The 18,580-nt window shown below is 28.6% G+C and overlaps 1 protein-coding gene across 15 annotated transcripts in view; it reads left to right on the forward strand.

Moving 5' to 3' along the window:
* Nucleotides 1-18,580, forward strand: part of LOC119607745 (GATA zinc finger domain-containing protein 14) — a 158,847-nt gene that overhangs the window by 106,941 nt on the left and 33,326 nt on the right. For all 15 annotated transcript variants that reach the window (XM_037961833.1, XM_037961834.1, XM_037961832.1 and 12 more), the window contains 2 exons: nucleotides 9,054-9,224; nucleotides 15,964-16,143. In XM_037961833.1, the coding sequence (XP_037817761.1) occupies nucleotides 9,054-9,224; nucleotides 15,964-16,143 (351 nt within the window). The remainder of the gene's footprint in view (nucleotides 1-9,053; nucleotides 9,225-15,963; nucleotides 16,144-18,580) is intronic.

Consider the following 18,580-nt stretch of genomic DNA (forward strand, 5'->3'; position numbering starts at 1 on the left):
ACTAACTAACTAACTAACTAACTAACTAACTAACTAACTAACTAACTAACTAACTAACTAACTAACTAACTAACTAACTAACTAACTAACTAACTAACTAACTAACTAACTAACTAACTAACTAACTAACTAACTAACTAACTAACTAACTAACTAACTAACTAACTAACTAACTAACTAACTAACTAACTAACTAACTAACTAACTAACTAACTAACTAACTAACCAACTAACTAACTAACTAACTAATTCATTAACTAATATAGACCCCTAAAAGTAGGCAATAATCTTGAATATTTCCTATGTAATAGAAATATAAATGCATACAAATCCCTAAAATCTAACCAGTTCCAGCTCCTTTAAATCTGCAGACAAATTCCCTTAAATGATCATTTAATTTTATAGCTTCACCACCAAACAACTTCTTACTTGATATTCTACCCTCTTAACAATTCATGCGAAATCCAAGATCATGAGTCCACAGCACGTAGCTGCAGCATAAATTCCCCCTTCAAGCAATTACTTAAATATGTGTTATATTTATTATATTATTTTTTCTTTCTTTTTTCTCTTTTTTTTTTTTTTTTTTGTTGCTATAATGTGTTTCCATAAAAATCTTAAAATATTATATAAATATTTATTTCGTTTCTCAAGCTTTTGTTTCTTGTATATTCGCAAATACAACTGAAATAAATAACTTTCAAGTCAGATTATCCGCAATGTCATGAAAATAAATAAAAGAAAATAAGAGAAAAACGAAAAAAAAACTGTCATGTAATACAAATGAACAAGCAACAACAGTAACACATTCTTATTTAAACATACACAGACATATATAGTATAACGCAATGACATTCTCATATATATTATACGAAGATTTCATTTATAAGATACAACCTATCAAAGCGTTAAGTTTGTAGCTTTTTCTTTTTCCTTTTGCTTTCCTATATATTTGGAGTAGATTTTTTTTTTTTGTTTTTGGTGTTTAACACCCCTCTTAATATGTTACTGGCCGTTTGTAGTGCCCTGAAAATATGCTTTAAAAAATAAGTTTTTTATATTTTTTCGTTTTATGCTTTCTTAGTCACGCTTATAATTTTTAGAAAATTAAGGAATTTAGTAAAGAAATGCTTGTCACTTTTTTGTAAATTCAAAGAATTCAAGATATATTTTTTTCGTTTTTAAAGAAATTGCATATTTTTAGGGGTAAAATTGTTTATAAAAAAGGGAGAGTTATTTTGTAATTGTTTAAAGCGTAAAGATCAGTTCTAGTTCAGTTCTATTTTTCTAAAGCTTATGCTTAGTATTTTCGTTTACAATCTGGACATTTGTTTTTTATATTGCCTACTTTTAGGCGTTAGTATGAATATTGAAGAATATTTAACAAAAATGGATAAATTTGTTGAAAAAAGATGAAGTTTTTGGTATCAAGCGTAAAGGATCAGTTCAGTTTGGCTTACAATCAGGACATTTCGTTTTAATATTGCCTACTTTTAGGCGGTGAAATGAATATTGTTTTGGTAAAGTCTAGGAAAATATAGAGTAATTTTAAAAATATAGTTTTGTTTGCAAAATTTCCAGAATTTTCGTTTACTATCAGGACATTACTTTTTACTATTGCCTACTTTTAGGCGGTGAAATTAATATTGTTTTGAGAAAGTCTAAGAAAATTTAAATTATTTTCAAAAATAACGTTTTTTTGTTTTGAAAAATTTACATTATTTTGTTTAGGGATGTGAAGTGTTCTATAAGAAATAAAACTAAAAACAAATACACAATAAAACTACCAAAAAAAACTTGCAAATAGTAGAAGGAAAAAAAAGAGAAAAACTACTTTTCAACTGACTGATATTAGTTGAATAATAATGCCACCGAACTCAAGAAAGTTCTTGTTGTTGTTTTACGCTATATAAACGATTTATACTATTTTTACAGCAAAACAAACTAAAACAGACGGACGGACAGACAGAAGGACGGTCAGACAGAAGGACGGACAAAAGGACGGATAGAAGGATGGACAGAAGGACGAACAGAAGGACGGACAGCAGGACGGACGTATGGTTGGTGCCAAAAGCCATGCAGCTTTAGTTCTGTTGCATGTTACAAAATTTATTTACCCCTCAACTTTAACAAAAAAATGCACAAAAATAAACGTAATCATTGTAATTTTAAAAGGATAATCTTGCAGTTTTTTTCACCATTCATTCATTCTCTCGAAAAAATATATATAAACAAAGTTCTATCATTTTGTATTAACAAAAAATTGGACACCATTTTTTATATACACATTTAACGCATTTTGCTTTATAGCAGTTTTAAGTCAGTTTTTGTCGTCGTTGTTGCAACACTTTACACTTCTATGCAAAACTCTTGTATATATTGGAGAATTTTAGTTTTCATTTCAATGCAAATATAGCAAAATGTAATAGATGTTATAGAAATCACAAAAAAAAAGAAAGTAAATGTGAAATACATTTGTATCTGTATAGATTGCAAAACAGTCATGTAGATTACAATTGAACGACATGAAAATGTTTAGTGGCGTATAAACGACACATACAATTGTGTTGTGTTTGCTGCATGCACATCATGCTTTAAGTATATATTTGCACTGCAACGGTTCATATGACTACGAAGCAGCGGGAATGGTCAGTAGAAAATTTAGAGAAAATTATAACTTATGAAATTTATCAAAAGTTTTACACAATTAAGAGCTAAGATCAGTTGTTTTATACAAAAGCTTTTAGAAAGCTTTAGTTATTTCTCATTTAAATGAAATTTCATTTAGTTTCAATAGCTTGACATTTCTATTCAAAGTTTAATTTAAGCTTTTATGAAAGTCTGCTTTGGCTTAAAGCTTTATATGAATACAAAGCTTTACTTAAGCTTTTATATTTACAAACCACTAACTGCCATCTTAAAGCTTATAAAACTTTTACAAATACTCTGAATAAACTTGTAATTAAAGCTTTTTTAAAGCTTATTCCCTAAATTTTTTAAAAATTTTGTAAAACGTTTCCAAAAGCTTTATTTCCTATTGACTACAATTTGTTGCAAGCAAAAAAAACTGAACAGAAAATTGGTAACATTATTACATTTACATAGAAAAGCATTAAATTGGAAAAAGAAAATTACATACATATTGGCTAAAAGTATAAATAATAAAACGAAGACAAAACATTAACGACTATAACAGCCGAAAGGTGACCAGTTTTGTTAAAAAACTTTAACAAATTAAAAATCTATAGGAAACCTATTGAAAAAAGCTTTGTTATTCACATCCTTACTAGTTACAACTTCTTATTAATAAAATTCTTCTAGAGAAATCATTACAATGTCTTAACAACAGAGCTTTAATAAAGCTTTCTCGAGAGTTGTCTATGGCTTTTATTTGTAACTTTTAAAAACTTTTTTTCAAAGAGTTGTGGAAAGCTTTTGCGGAAAGTTTGTAGAATGCTTTTTAAAAAACGCTTTCTTTAAGTTTATTTTTCAAAAGTTTGAAGCAAGCTTTTGAAACGTCTGTAGGAAGCCTTTTTTGAATCTTATTTCAAAGCTTTTACGATTTTTTGAAGAAATAATTTCCAAAATTTTGTAGAAGTGTTTTCCATTAGGTTGTAGAAAGCTTTTGCCGAATGTTGTAGAAAGCTTTTAGCACATTTGTTCTAAAAAAATACATAAATATTTACCAATAGTTTAAAAAGCTTTCTAAAATTTTGTAGAATAATTTTCTAAAAAATGTTTCCAGAAGCTTTCATAAAGTATTTTTTTCGACAGTTTTCGAAAGCTTAGCCACAAGTTTGTACAAAGATTTTTTAAGATTTTTTTGTCATGATTTTGCAATAGTTTGTAGAAAGCATTTTACAAAGCTTTTACTAAAGTCTGTAGGAAGCTTTTGCAAAAATCTGACAGAAATATTCAAACAAGTGCTTTTTTTGAAAAGCTATTTCGAAAGGCTTATAGAAGGACTTTATAAAAATATTTTCTAAAAGCTTAAAAACGGGTTTGTAAAAGCTTACAAGATAGTATTGAAAAAAGCTTTCATAATATGCTCCTAATAAAAACGTTTCTAAAGGCTTACAAAAGGTTTTTTTACAAGCTTCCAAAAAGTGCTTATATAAGCTTTTTTAGGTTTAAAGGAAGCTTTTATAAAAATCTGACGGAAATATTTAAACAATTGCTTTTGGAAAGCTTTTTCGATGATTTATAGAATAATTTTATAAAAATACTTTTTAAAAGCTTAAAAACGGCTTTGTAAAAGTTTACAAGAAACTATAGAAAAAGGCTTTTATAATATGCTCCGACTAAAAACGTTTCTAAAGGCTTACGCTTATAAAAGGCTTGCAAGAGGCTTTTCTAAACGCTTATAGAAGGCTTGCAAAAGGTTTTTCAACAAGTTTATAAAAAGCTTGAAAAAGGCTTTTTTACAAGCTTCCAAAAAGTGGTTCTATAAGCTTTTCTATAAGCCTACAAAAAACTTTTCTAAAAGCCTACGAAAAGCTTTTATTGAAGCGAAAAAAAAAATGTTTTTCTAAAAGCCAACAACAAGCATTTATAAAATACTCCTAATTAAAATGTTTGTAAAAGCTTACTGATAAAGGCTTTTCTAAAAGCTTGTAAATGTCTTTTCTACAAGCTTCCAAGAAGTGCTTCTACCAGCATACAAAAAGCTTTTCATAAGCCTACGAAAAGCTTTTATTAAGGCAAACCAAATGTTTTTCTAAAGTCCTACATAAAGCTTTTAAAAAATGTTACGAAAGGCTTTTCTTAAAGCTTATAAACTTACAAAAAGCTATTCTAAAGCTTACAAAAAGCTTTTCTTCCAAATTTGTTTCTGAAATCCTACAAAAAGCTTTTATAAAATGTTACGAAAGGCTTTTCTAAAAGCTTATAAAAAGCTATTCTAAAGCTTAAGCTTTCTTAAGCTAAAATCCTACAAAAAGCTTTTGTAAAATGTTACGAAAGGCTATTCTAAAGCTTATAAAATGCTTTTCTTCCAAGTATGATAAGCAGTTTTCCTAAAAACTTTTTCTAAAGCTGAAAAAAAAAGCTTTTTCTAAAGCTTAAAAAAAGCTTTTTCAAAAGTTAATAAATTTTTTTTTTAAATGCTTGCAAAAATCTGTTCTCGAATAGATGATTAAGCTTTTTTAAGTTCTAAAACTTTTACAAAATATCACTATTGTTATTTTATAGATGCTAATGGCCACCTTTTTTTCCTCCCCGAACATGTTCAGCTACTCAATAACAAACTGTCCTCCGTAAGTTTTGTTTCTTATGCATAATGTTTATCACAAAAAGAGCAGAACTGAAAAATTGCACTAGAAAATTGCTGTACAATTCTTTAGCAATTTTTTTTTTCTTAAAGAAAACAACTGGGTGGGTGGAAGTGAGCGAAAAAAAAAAAAACTGAAAACATTAAATATATTTTTAGTTGCATTTTTTTTTTTTTGTGCAACTTTTACTTATTGCTGATAAGTTAAGTGTTAAATGTTGAAAAATGTTTTATTTGATCTGTATGGAATTTAAATATAAAATACGTTATTTTTTTTATTCATTCTCTACTATAAGCTGCACTTGCACAGCAATGTCCATTGTGGAGTAGTTTTTTTTTCTATGTGCAAATTGCTAATCTTATGAAAATAAATAGCAGTGTATAGCTATTTTTATATGCTTAATACTTAAGAAAAAAAGCGAGAAAAATTGCTATTAGAAGTATAAAAAAAATTAAAAGAAAATATACTTAAAAGCTAAAAGAAATGCAATATTAGTTTCAGCAGCTAAAGGCGATTTCTTTTAAGATGTTGTTAAAAAAATTGTTTAAATAAAATTTAAATTTTTAAAGCTTTTTATATTTAATAATGTAAATTAAAAATTTCTTTCTTTCTCAACAACATTTCCCAACTACTTTTGCCTTTAATGATTTCTAACAATTTGCTTTTTTATTGTCTAAACTTCTTGGAATGTTAAATTAAAACTTTTTTTTTTTTGGTTTTGTTGTAAAATCTAAGTATCTGGATGAATTATTATGCTGCTACAGTCTCAAGTTTAAAATTAAACACCCTAGGAAAAATAATTCCTAGAATTACTATTTAATGTTTTTTGAAATTTAAGTTATTTTTTAAAAATAATGCAAAAATAACAAGAGGGGAGCAAGTTAAATCTCTAAATCTGGCAACAATCTAACATTCACACATACCCTGTAAAGCTTTAGCAACAACAACAGTTTACTTATGATGGCTAAACTTCAGTAAAGAAGAAAAGCTTTAAAGTTGTCCCTTCCCGTATTACTTGTGAACACTAAAGTAGGGAATCTTGAGGAGAAATTCTCTCCTAAAGGGGTTCTTTGTCACCTTATAAAACTGCCTGGTTATTTTCAAATCTAAATAGAAAGTGTTAGTATGAAATTTTGTAAGAGTAATAGTAGTAGTATTTCGCTTACTAATGTAATTTATTAAGTGATAATTTATGTGCTTAAAGCTCAAAGGATAACTTTTTCAAATGCACAAACACACACTCTCTCTCTCTCTCTAGTATACAATTATTTAGTAACTTAGTTGTAGTTGTAGTTGTGAAACTAGAAACTGAAATAAAATATTAAAAGCTACAAATAACAAAAGTATAAGAAAAATAACAAATAAACTGAAAGGATGTACAACAAACAAAAGAAAGAAAAGCGCGAATAATATGAACAAAAACATTAGTAAATAACGACTTTTAAAGCTTTTCGCTATTTTTATTAAAAAAAAATTAGACAGACTTATTATTTTGCAAAGATTTATTTATAAAGTTTTCAAAAACCAAAAGCTTTTAAAGAAAATTTTAACGCATTACATCCTCAACCATACTTTTATAAAGATTTATTAGGTAAAGCTTAAATAGAAAACTTTAGCAAAAACAAAAAGCTTTTTTAAAAAGCTTAAAAATACACAATTAAGTATTTCAGCGATAAAGCCTGAAAGCATCAAAGATGTCAGTTTTGTACAAAAGCTTATAAAAAATCTTCCATGTTTATAGAGCTTTTACAAAAAGCTTTAAAGCTTGTTTAACAAATGTTTTTCGAAAGAAATTGTTTTAGGAAAAACATTAAAGAATTTTATTTTAAGAAAAGCTTTCATGAAAAGTTTTTAGTGACAGCTTTTAAGAAAAGTGTCTACAAAAGCTTTTTATAAATGCCTACAACGAAAAATTTTAATTAATGCTTTAACAAAGCCTTCAGTTTTTATAGAGCTTTTATAAAAAGCTGTAAAGCCTGTTTTGACAAATGTTTTTACAAAGGCTTTAAGAAAGTTTAATAAATAAAGCTTATAAGAAAAGTTTTTAACGAAAACTTAAAACAAAAAGTTTATAATGAAAGCTTTTAAGAAAAGTTTTAAATAAAAGCTTAAAAAGCTTTAAATAACTTTTATTATTCAAGAAATGTTTTTTTACAAAAGCTTTTAAGAAAAGTTTTTAACAAAAGCTTTTGAGAAAAGTTTATAATGAAAGCTTTTAAGAAAATTATTTACAAAAGCTTTTTAAAAAGTCATCAATAGAAAATTTTAATAATGCTTTTAACAAGAGCTTTTAAGAAAGCTTTGAAAGATGTATTGAGAAAAGCTTTAATCTATCTATCTATCTATCTACATAAACTTTTGAGAAAAGTTTATAATGAAAGCTTTTAAGAAAAGTATTTACGAAAACTTTTAAAAACCTTTTTACAAGAGCTTTTAATAAAACCATTTAATAACAATTTCAATAAAGGCTTTTAAGAACAGCTTTGAATAATATATTTACTAAAATAATCTTTTAAGTAAAACTGTGTTAAAAAAAACTTTAAAGAAAAGCTTTGAAAAAAGTTTTTAAGAAAAACTGATAGAAAAGCTTTTAATAAGAACTAATAAAAAAAGCTTTGAAAACCGCTCTAAAGAAAAGTCTTGAGAAAACGTTTTCAGAAAAGGCTTTGAGAAAAACTTAAAAAAAAATTAACTAAAGTTTTGAAAAAAACTTTATCAAAAACTTTCGAAAAAGCTCTTTAGAAAAACTTAGCAAAATAGCTTTTATGAAAAGCGTTTGAAAACTTTTAAGGAATACTTAGACAAAAACTTTTATGAATAGTACTGATAAACGAATTTCAGAAAAGCTTTAGCAAAGGTTTTTAAAGCTTTAACAAAGGTTTTTATAATGAGCTTTTAACAAACATTATGATACTTCGAAAAAACAATAATATGTAAAAAAACTTTCAGTTATAAATTTGGTAAATATAGGAACTAGAATCGAATAAGCCAATGTAGGGTATTTTAAAAAGTGACAGCGTAACACCAAATTACCCCCAAAAGCTCCCTATTATTCTGGCAAAAAAAAAGGTTGTCTACAGGAGCTAAAAATATTACGTTCACACTAAATACAATAAAAAATACAAAAACCAAATATATTTTTATAAAACTAAAGTAACAAAAGAGACAAATGACATCACCAAAAAACACACATGCATACATCCCTACACACACTCATAAAAATTTTGGAAGAAAAAAAACACCATAGTCCTTGATGAAGTTGGAATTATCACATACATAAACAAAAAACAAATAAGAAAAAACAAAGCAGACAAAACAATGAAAACAATGCCAGAGTCTTTGTACATTCTCCTTAGTTATTTAAGGATAATATTTATTTCCTTCTTTTTTCTTGTTTTTGCTCTTTGTTATACTCCTGGCAGCTTTAAAAGACATATTTCCTTAGTTGCTCATATATATTTCTTAACATTTTTTTGTGCAAAATTAAAAAAAAAATCAGCCAAAGACAAAACAAAGTCTTAAGGAAACGTAATAAAAAAAAGAAATATTATCTGTTGTCCTTTTTTTGGCTACATTGATAATTTATTTATGGTCTTAGTTTCTTTTTCCATTTTAGCAAATATTTTATGTTATTTACAAGTTTATTATTATCTTATAGAACCTTCGAACTTTTACTTATGTACTCTCTCTATATTTTGCTCTATAAGCGAGACAAAGAAGAGAGTGATAAATGTTAAGAAAAATTTACTAAATATATTTTGTTTATCTGTTGTGTACTTTTAGGGTCGTTGTAATCGTGATAAACCGCCTTGCAAATATTTTCATCCTCCACAACATTTGAAGGATCAATTGTTGATAAATGGCCGTAATCATCTTGCCTTGAAAAATGCACTAATGCAACAGATGGGTATTGCACCAGGACAGCCAGTTATACCAGGACAAGTGCCACAAGTGGTAAGTAAAGAAATTGTAATTTTAAATAGTACTTTAAGAGAATGTGGCTATAGACCAGACTGTGGACAAGAATATAGACTAGACCATAGCCTAGACTATAAGCTGGACTATAAACTGGACTAGAGAATGGACCATATAATATAATAAAGACAATGGACAGAACTTTAGATCAGACTATAGACTAAACTATAGACTAAACTATAGACTAGACTATAGACTAGACTATAGACTAGACTATAGGCTAGACTATAGACTAGACTATAGACTAGACTATAGGCTAGACTATAGACTAGACTATAGACTAGACTATAGACTAGACTATAGGCTAGACTATAGACTAGACTATAGACTAGACTATAGACTAGACTATAGACTAGACTATAGACTAGACTATAGACTAGACTATAGACTAGACTATAGACTAGACTATAGACTAGACTATAGACTAGACTATAGACTAGACTATAGATTAGACTATAGACTAGACTATAGACTAGACTATAGATTAGACTATAGACTAAACTATAGACTAAACTATAGACTAGACTATAGACTAGACTATAGACTAGACTATAGACTAGACTATAGACTAGACTATAGACTAGACTATAGACTAGACTATAGACTAGACTATAGACTAGACTATAGACTAGACTATAGACTAGACTATAGACTAGACTATAGACTAGACTATAGACTAGACTATAGACTAGACTATAGACTAGACTATAGACTAGACTATAGACTAGACTATAGACTAGACTATAGACTAGACTATAGACTAGACTATAGACTAGACTATAGACTAGACTATAGACTAGACTATAGACTAGACTATAGACTAGACTATAGACTAGACTATAGACTAGACTATAGACTAGACTATAGACTAGACTATAGACTAGACTATAGACTAGACTATAGAATAGACTATATACTAGACTATGGACTAGACTATAGACTAGACTATAGACAAGACTATAGACTAAACTATAGACTAGACTATAGACTAGACTATAGACTAGACTATAGACTAGACTATAGACTAGACTATAGGCTAGACTATAGACTAGACTATAGACTAGACTATAAACCAGACTATAGACTAGACTATAGACTAGACTATAGACTATACTAGACTAAACTATAGACTAGACTATAGACTAGACTATAGACTAGACTATAGACTAGACTATAGACTAGACTATAGACTTGACTATAGACTAGACTATAGATTAGACAATAGACTAGACTATAGACTAGACTATAGACTAGACTATAGACTAGACTATAGGCTAGACTATAGGCTAGACTATAGACTATATACTAGACTATAGACTAGACTATAGACTAGACTAGACTAGACTATAGACTAGACTATAGACTAGACTATAGACTAGACTATAGACTAGACTATAGACTAGACTATAGACTAGACTAGACTATAGACTACTATAGACTAGACTATAGACTAGACTATAGACTAGACTATAGACTAGACTATAGACTAGACTATAGACTAGACTATACTATAGACTAGACTATAGACTAGACTATAGACTAGACTATAGACTAGACTATAGACTAGACTATAGACTAGACTATAGACTAGACTATAAACTAGACTATAGACTAGACTATAAACTAGACTATAGACTAGACTATAGACTAGACTATAGACTAGACTATAGACTAGACTATAGACTAGACTATAGACTAGACTATAGACTAGACTATAGACTAGACTATAGACTAGACTATAGACTAGACTATAGACTAGACTATAGACTAGACTAGACTCTAGACTGGACTATAGGCTAGACTATAGACTAGACTCTAGACTAGACTATAGACTAGACTTTATACTACACTTTGGACTGGATTAGAAACTATTCTAACTACAATTAGTTTTTTCCTTAAATATTCTTTTTTATCAGTGACAGCTTTCTTTTAGTAAAATATCTACAATTTATGCAATCTAACCACCATGAGACAGACCTTTTCCTCACTTTCCGGTTCTCTGTCAAAAACATTTAGTCAAAAAAATCTGTTCTCATAGTTTACACACTAAGGAAAATCATTGTAATGGTTATGATGATGATGATGATGATTTACCATCTCTAGTAACTACTAACAGAAAAAGTGTTAAGTTGCCTTGCAAACCCCAAAAATATGAATATTTATAAGATAAATGTAATAATCACATCTTTAGAGTAAAATTTTTTTCCACAACTATTTTTTTTTTGTAAAATCATGCTAACCCGGAAAAAAGCGAGAATTTGTTGACCAAAAAAAATAAAACTAGTGTTAAAAAAAAGATGACATTTAGCAGCATGTAAAACTACTACTCTGATGCAAGGGAAAAAAATAGAATACAGTTTACACACCCACGAATTATTACCATACCCCCATACACTTGGCCAACTGTAATAAATACAGCTACAGAATGGAACCATAGAAAAAACACTAGCCAACAAAAAAAAGAATGAAAAAAGTTGAATCAAAATATAGCACAGAGGCAAATAAAATGTTATTTAAACACGTAATTTATATATTGTATAGAAGAGTTGTGATGTTAAAATTATTATTTAAAAATGCGCGAAATTTTTATGCTTCTTCTGTTCTGTTCTCCTTTAGCCGCCACCAGTGAAAACTCCTTTTGGTGGTATAATTGTTGTTGCTTGGTTGGCATTGCCAAACTAAACCACGTTTTCATTTTTATTGTTGTTTTTGGTTCATATTCATTAATTCATTCAACACACCCAACATCCGCATTATAATATTTTATTCATATATATTCTTCCAGAGGAACAATATGGGTTAATAGTTGTGGTTAAACATGGTGGAAAATATGAACAGAACAAGTAAAAACAACTCAGAAAAAAAAGTAAATATTATTAAAATAAAATATATACACGGTAAATAGTTGTAGGAACAGTGGTGCAGAATACAGAAAGGAATTTCAGATCATAGAGCAGACTTTAGTCCACACCATAGTCTGGACTGGATTATAGTCTGGACAGTAGCATTGGCTATATTATAGACTATAGTATTGGCTACAGTCTGGAATAGCTTTGGCAATAGTCTGGTCTAGTCTTTTGTCTAGTCTATAGTCTAGTGTATAGAGACAGACTTGGCTACAGTCTTGACCCTAGTCTGACTACCCACTGTCTAGTAAATATTTTATACAAATAGTACATATGTATGTATGTCACAGTGTAACAACAGAAAAAAAATCTGTATTTACAAAGTAAGGTCATTGGATTAAGGTGAACAAAAAACCACCAGTATTTTATATTTTTATTTAATTCTTTTTGCAGTTGTAGTTGTTGTTGCTGCTGATATTTCTCGCTAAGAGTTGTGTAAACTACCGAGAAATTTCTTATATAAAACAAAAATATGTTACATTTGTAAATGGAATATATTATGGTTATATATAAATATATATTTAATATATTATTAAAGAACAATAGCACAGGGTTTTAATACTTTTTTTTTCGATTTTTTTCATCATTTATACAATAAATGGATGAATGTAAAAGAATTGTACTCACCCGCGGTTCAATAAAATTACTGAAAAAAAACGAAAAGAAAAAATATTAATACAAAATAATAATAATAATGTGAGTACATAATAATAAAAAATAGTAATAATAATGAAAAACAATAATAAAGTAAAACAATAACAATAATAATATTGTTAACTGAGGCTGTTAACTTAACGCCTTTTGTTAACACCTGCCAAGGCGAGAGAGAGAGTAAGATTTGCAACAGCAACAATATGTGAGAAATAAAATAATGATTTATGGAACTCACACACAGAACTAGAACAGAATTAGAACAGAACTAGAAGACAACTAGAACAGAACTAGAACAGAACTAAAACAGGACTAGAACAGAACTAGAACAGAACTAGAACAGAATTAGAACAGAACTAGAACAGAACTAAAACAGAACTAGAACAGGACTAGAACAGAACTAGAACAGAACTAGAACAGAACTAGAACAGAACTAGAACAGAACTAGAACAGAACTAGAACAGAACTAGAACAGAACTAGAACAGAACTAGAAAGAACTAGAACAGAACCAGAACAGAACTAAAACAGAACTAAAACAGAAGTAGAACAGAACTAGAACAGAACTAGAACAGAACTAGAACAGAACTAGAACAGAACTAGAACAGAACTAGAACAGAACTAGAACAGAACTAGAACAGAACTAGAACAGAACTAGAACAGAACTAGAACAGAACTAGAACAGAACTAGAACAGAACTAGAACAGAACTAGAACAGAACTAGAACAGAACTAGACCAGAACTAGAACAGAACTAGAAAAGAACTAGAACAGAACTAGACCAGAACTAGAACAGAACTAGAACAGAACTAGAACAGAAACTAGAACAGAACTAGAAACAGAACTAGAACAGAACTAGAACAGAACTAGAACAGAACTAGAACAGAACTAGAACAGAACTAGAACAGAACTAGAACAGAACTAGACAGAACCAGAAAGAACTAGAACAGAACTAGAACAGAACTAGAACAGAACTAGAACAGAACTAGAACAGAGCTAGAACAGAACTAGAACAGAACTAGAACAGAACTAGAACAGAGCTAGAACAGAACTAGAACAGAACTAAACAGAACTAGAACAGAACTAGAACAGAACTAGAACAGAACTAGAACAGAACTAGAACAGAACTAGAACAGAACTAGAACAGAACTAGAACAGAACTAGAACAGAACTAGAAAGAACTAGAACAGAACTAGAACAGAACTAGAACAAACTAGAACAGAACTAGAACAGAACTAGAACAGAACTAGAACAGAACTAGAACAGAACTAGAACAGAACTAGAACAGAACTAGAACAGAACTAGAACAGAACTAGAAAAGAACTAGAAAGAACCAGAACAGAACTAAAACAGAACTAAAACAGAAGTAGAACAGAACTAGAACAGAACTAGAACAGAACTAGAACAGAACTAGAACAGAACTAGAACAGAACTAGAACAGAACTAGAACAGAACTAGAACAGAACTAGAACAGAACTAGAACAGAACTAGAACAGAACTAGAACAGAACTAGAACAGAACTAGAACAGAACTAGACCAGAACTAGAACAGAACTAGAAAAGAACTAGAACAGAACTAGACCAGAACTAGAACAGAACTAGAACAGAACTAGAACAGAACTAGAACAGAACTAGAACAGAACTAGAACAGAACTAGAACAGAACTAGAACAGAACTAGAACAGAACTAGAACAGAACTAGAACAGAACTAGAACAGAACTAGAACAGAACTAGAACAGAACTAGAACAGAACTAGAACAGAACTAGAACAGAACTAGAACAGAACTAGAACAGAACTAGAACAGAACTAGAACAGAACTAGAACAGAACTAGAACAGAACTAGAACAGAACTAGAACAGAACTAGAACAGAACTAGAACAGAACTAGAACAGAACTAGAACAGAACTAGAACAGAACTAGAACAGACTAGAACAGAACTAGAACAGAACTAGAACAGAACTAGAACAGAACTAGAACAGAACTAGAACAGAACTAGAACAGAACTAGAACAGAACTAGAACAGAACTAGAACAGAACTAGAACAGAACTAGAACAGAACTAGCACAGAACTAGAACCAGCAACTAGAACAGAACAGAAACCTAGAACCGAACAGAGCTAGAACAGAACTAGAACAGAACTAGAACAGAACTAGCAACTAACAGAGCTAGACAACAGAACTAGAACAGAACTAGAACTAGAACTAGAACAGAGCTAGAACAGAACTAGAACAGAACTAGGAACTAGAACTAGAACTAGAACAGAACTAGAACGCACTAGAACTAACTAGAACGAACTCGAACAGAACTAGAACAGAACTAGAACAGAACTAGAACAGAACTAGAACCAGAACTAGACCAGAACTGAAACAGAACTCGAACCAGAACTAGAACCAGAACTAGAACAGAACTAGAACAGAACTAGAACAGAACTAGAAACTAGAAACTAGAACAGAACTGAACAGACCTAGAACAGAACTAGACAGAACCTAGAAACAGAACTAGAAACAGAACTAGAACAGAACTAGAACACAGAACTAGACAGAACTAGAAACAGATAACTAGAACTAGACAGAACTAGAACAGAACTAAAACAGAACTAGAAAAGAACTGGAAAAGAACTGGAACAGAACTAGAACAGAACTAAAACAGAACTAGAACAGAACTAGAACAGAACTAGAACAGAACTAGAACAGAACTAGAACAAAATTAGAACAGAACTAGAATAGAACTAGAATAGAACTAGAACAGAACTAGAACAGAACTAGAACAGAACTAGAACAGAACTAGAACAGAACTAGAACAGAACTAGAACAGAACTAGAACAGAACTAGAACAGAACTAAAACAGAACTAGAACAGAACTAGAACTAGAACTAGAACAGAACTAGAACAGAACTAGAACAGAACTAGAATAGAACTAGAACAGAACTAGAACAGAACTAGAACAGAACTAGAACAGAACTAGAACAGAACTAGAACAGAACTAGAACAGAACTAGAACAGAACTAGAACAGAACTAGATCAGAGTATTTTTTCTGGTTTGTTGTACAGTTGTATAACGTTAGAAAAAGGTTCTTATTATTAAGCGGGCGTTACTGGTCTAGGGTTATGATTATTTTCTTTTTATTAATAATTAAATTTCGATTTTCTGTTTTTATTTTCTAGGCCACAAATCCTTATTTAACTGGCATACCTGCTAACACATACAGTCCATATTTTGCACCTGGTCATTTAGTGCCTGCCTTATTGGGTCCTGATCCTACAGCTGTCTCACAATTGGGACCAGTTGTACCGCAAGCGGTACAAGTGGCTCAACAAAAAATACCACGTTCCGATCGATTAGAGGTGAGTTTTTTGTCAAAAGCATGTTTTTTCTCAAACTTTTACTATTTAACTTTGACTTTATATAACTACTAATTAATGTTTGAGTTTTGTTGATTTTTAATTTCAAATAATTTTTTATAATAATTAAAATTTTTTTGTAAAATATTATTACAAAAAAAAAATAATAATAATAATTAACTAAATTTAACTATATAAAAAAGCATGTTTTTTATATAAGTTTTTTCTGTTATTGTTTTGTTATTTAAATAATTTTAATTTATTAAAAAAAAAGAAATTTTTAATATTGTATATAAAATGTTTTAAGTTTGAAAATATCTGTTAAAAAATGTATTATTTTTTTTCAAATTAACCAAGTGTTAAGCTTTTATACAAAGAAATTTAAGTGAAAAAATTTTATAAATATTTTTTTATTTATAATTTATTGTAGTTATTATTGTGTTTATTTTATTTTTTATTTTATTTAACTTTTTTTTAATTATTAAAAAAAAAACTAGAAAAAATCACACATTCGTATTTTTGTTAACAAAATAAGGGTTTATAACTTGTTTTTTAATTAAAAAAACCAATTGGAATTTGTCTTTTCTTTGTTTTTTTAATTATTTCAGTTTTTCTTTTCATTACCCAGCTGCTTGTGAAAAACTCATTTCTTTTAGTTGAAATATTTTGTTTAATTAAATTATTTTTTTCCGTTTTATTTAAAAACCTTTGCAAAGCTTTTGCTAAAAACAAAAAAAAATCTTGAAAATAAAAAAGAAAATGAGTTTAAATTGTTACAAAAAAATTAAAAAAAACATAAATCTAAAATATTTCCAAATTTGAAAATTATCTAGAGGTTTTGATTTAAAAGCTTTAAAAGCTTTTGTGGATTATTCCTTATATCAGAAGTTTTGAATATTTTTTATTTCAAATACCAAAAAGTTGATCCCAAATCTTTAAAATCTTTTAATAAATCATGTTACCAAAAAGCTTAAAAAGCTTTCAATAAAGCTCATCCTTGTTTAATTATATTACTAAAAAGCTTAAATACTTTCAATTAAGTTCTTCTTCATTAAAACAAGGAAAACATTTAGTAGATTGTCTTTACAATAGCGTCTTTTTGGGAAAATAATACAAAAAGCTTTTATAAACAACTTTCTTTTATAGCTTTCTGAGTAATAACATTCGAAAGCTTAACAAGTTTTGCAGAAAAACAAAATTAAAGGCGATACAATTAAAACAAAATTTAGCAAAAAGCTTTTATACAAAGCTCTTGTTTACCGTTGTTTCTTCAAAATGTTTGAAAAGCTTTTTAAAAGCTCCCTTTTATAAAAGCAAACCAAAGAAAACTGTTATTCCTTGAAAATACATTTAAAGCTTACAATATTCTGTTTATTAAACTGAAAGCTTTCCCGAATGAAAAAAGTTTAAAAAGCTTTCAATAAAAGAAAATACAATTAATATAATTCAGTAAAGCCAAAAGTTTACAAAAAGCTTTGCCTTTATAACATTTTTTCTACCAAACGTTTTAAGAGCTTTTAATAAAGCTATCTTTAATGGAATCAAAAAGCCCTTAAAAACTATAATTAAAAACAAATCAGAAAAAAGCTTATTTTCAAAGCTTTTATTTAGGGTTGATTCGGCAAAAAGTTTAAATAGATTTTTAAAAGCTTTCTTTTATAAAATCAAGTTAAAGCCAGCTGAAATTCTCATTCAAAGCTTTCAATTTGCTGTTTTTTTGTAAACTGAAAGCTTACACGTACGAAAAAGCGTAAATAGACTCCAATAAACGTGAAAGCAATAGTTTCAAAACCGCAACAATGAATATGTTTCACTTTGTGTAAAAAATGTACAAAAAGCTTTTATATAAAGCTTTTCTATAGCCTTAATAGTATTGTTTATGCAAAAAGCTTTTAATAAAGCTCTCTTTTATGGAATCAAAAAGCTTTTAAAAATCCTTTAAAAAAGCTTTTATATAAAGGTTTCTTATAGCCAAAAAGTTTAAAGAGCTGTTAATAAAGCTCTTTTTATGGAATTTTTGATTCCATAAAAAAGCCCTTAAAAACTACAAATCCTTGAAATAACAAAAGGTCACTTTAGAGAAAAATGTATAAAAAGCTTTTATATAAAGCTTTCTTATAGCTTTAATAGTCTTATTTCTTTTAATAAAGCTCCCTTTTATGGAATCAAAAAGCCCTTAGAAAAACTAAAGACTGACAACACAAAATTAGCAAAGAGCTTTAAAGCCTTTATGATTGTTTCTTCAGAAAGTTTTTTATAAAAGTATGTTAAAACAAACTGAAATTCTTTCTTTCAACAAGCTTTCAATTTGCTGTTCTTAAAACTGAAAGTTTCCCGAACGAAAAAAAGCTTAAAAAGCTTTCAACAAAAGTGTTCTTTATTAAACAAAGGATAATAATACAACAGCTTTAAAACATCAATACTTAGAACAAATTTACAA

This window comes from Lucilia sericata, unplaced genomic scaffold (assembly GCF_015586225.1).
Source record: "Lucilia sericata isolate MDLA Ls3-8-SP2 unplaced genomic scaffold, ASM1558622v1 Contig000743F_arrow, whole genome shotgun sequence".
Classification (NCBI taxonomy): Eukaryota; Metazoa; Arthropoda; class Insecta; order Diptera; family Calliphoridae; genus Lucilia; species Lucilia sericata.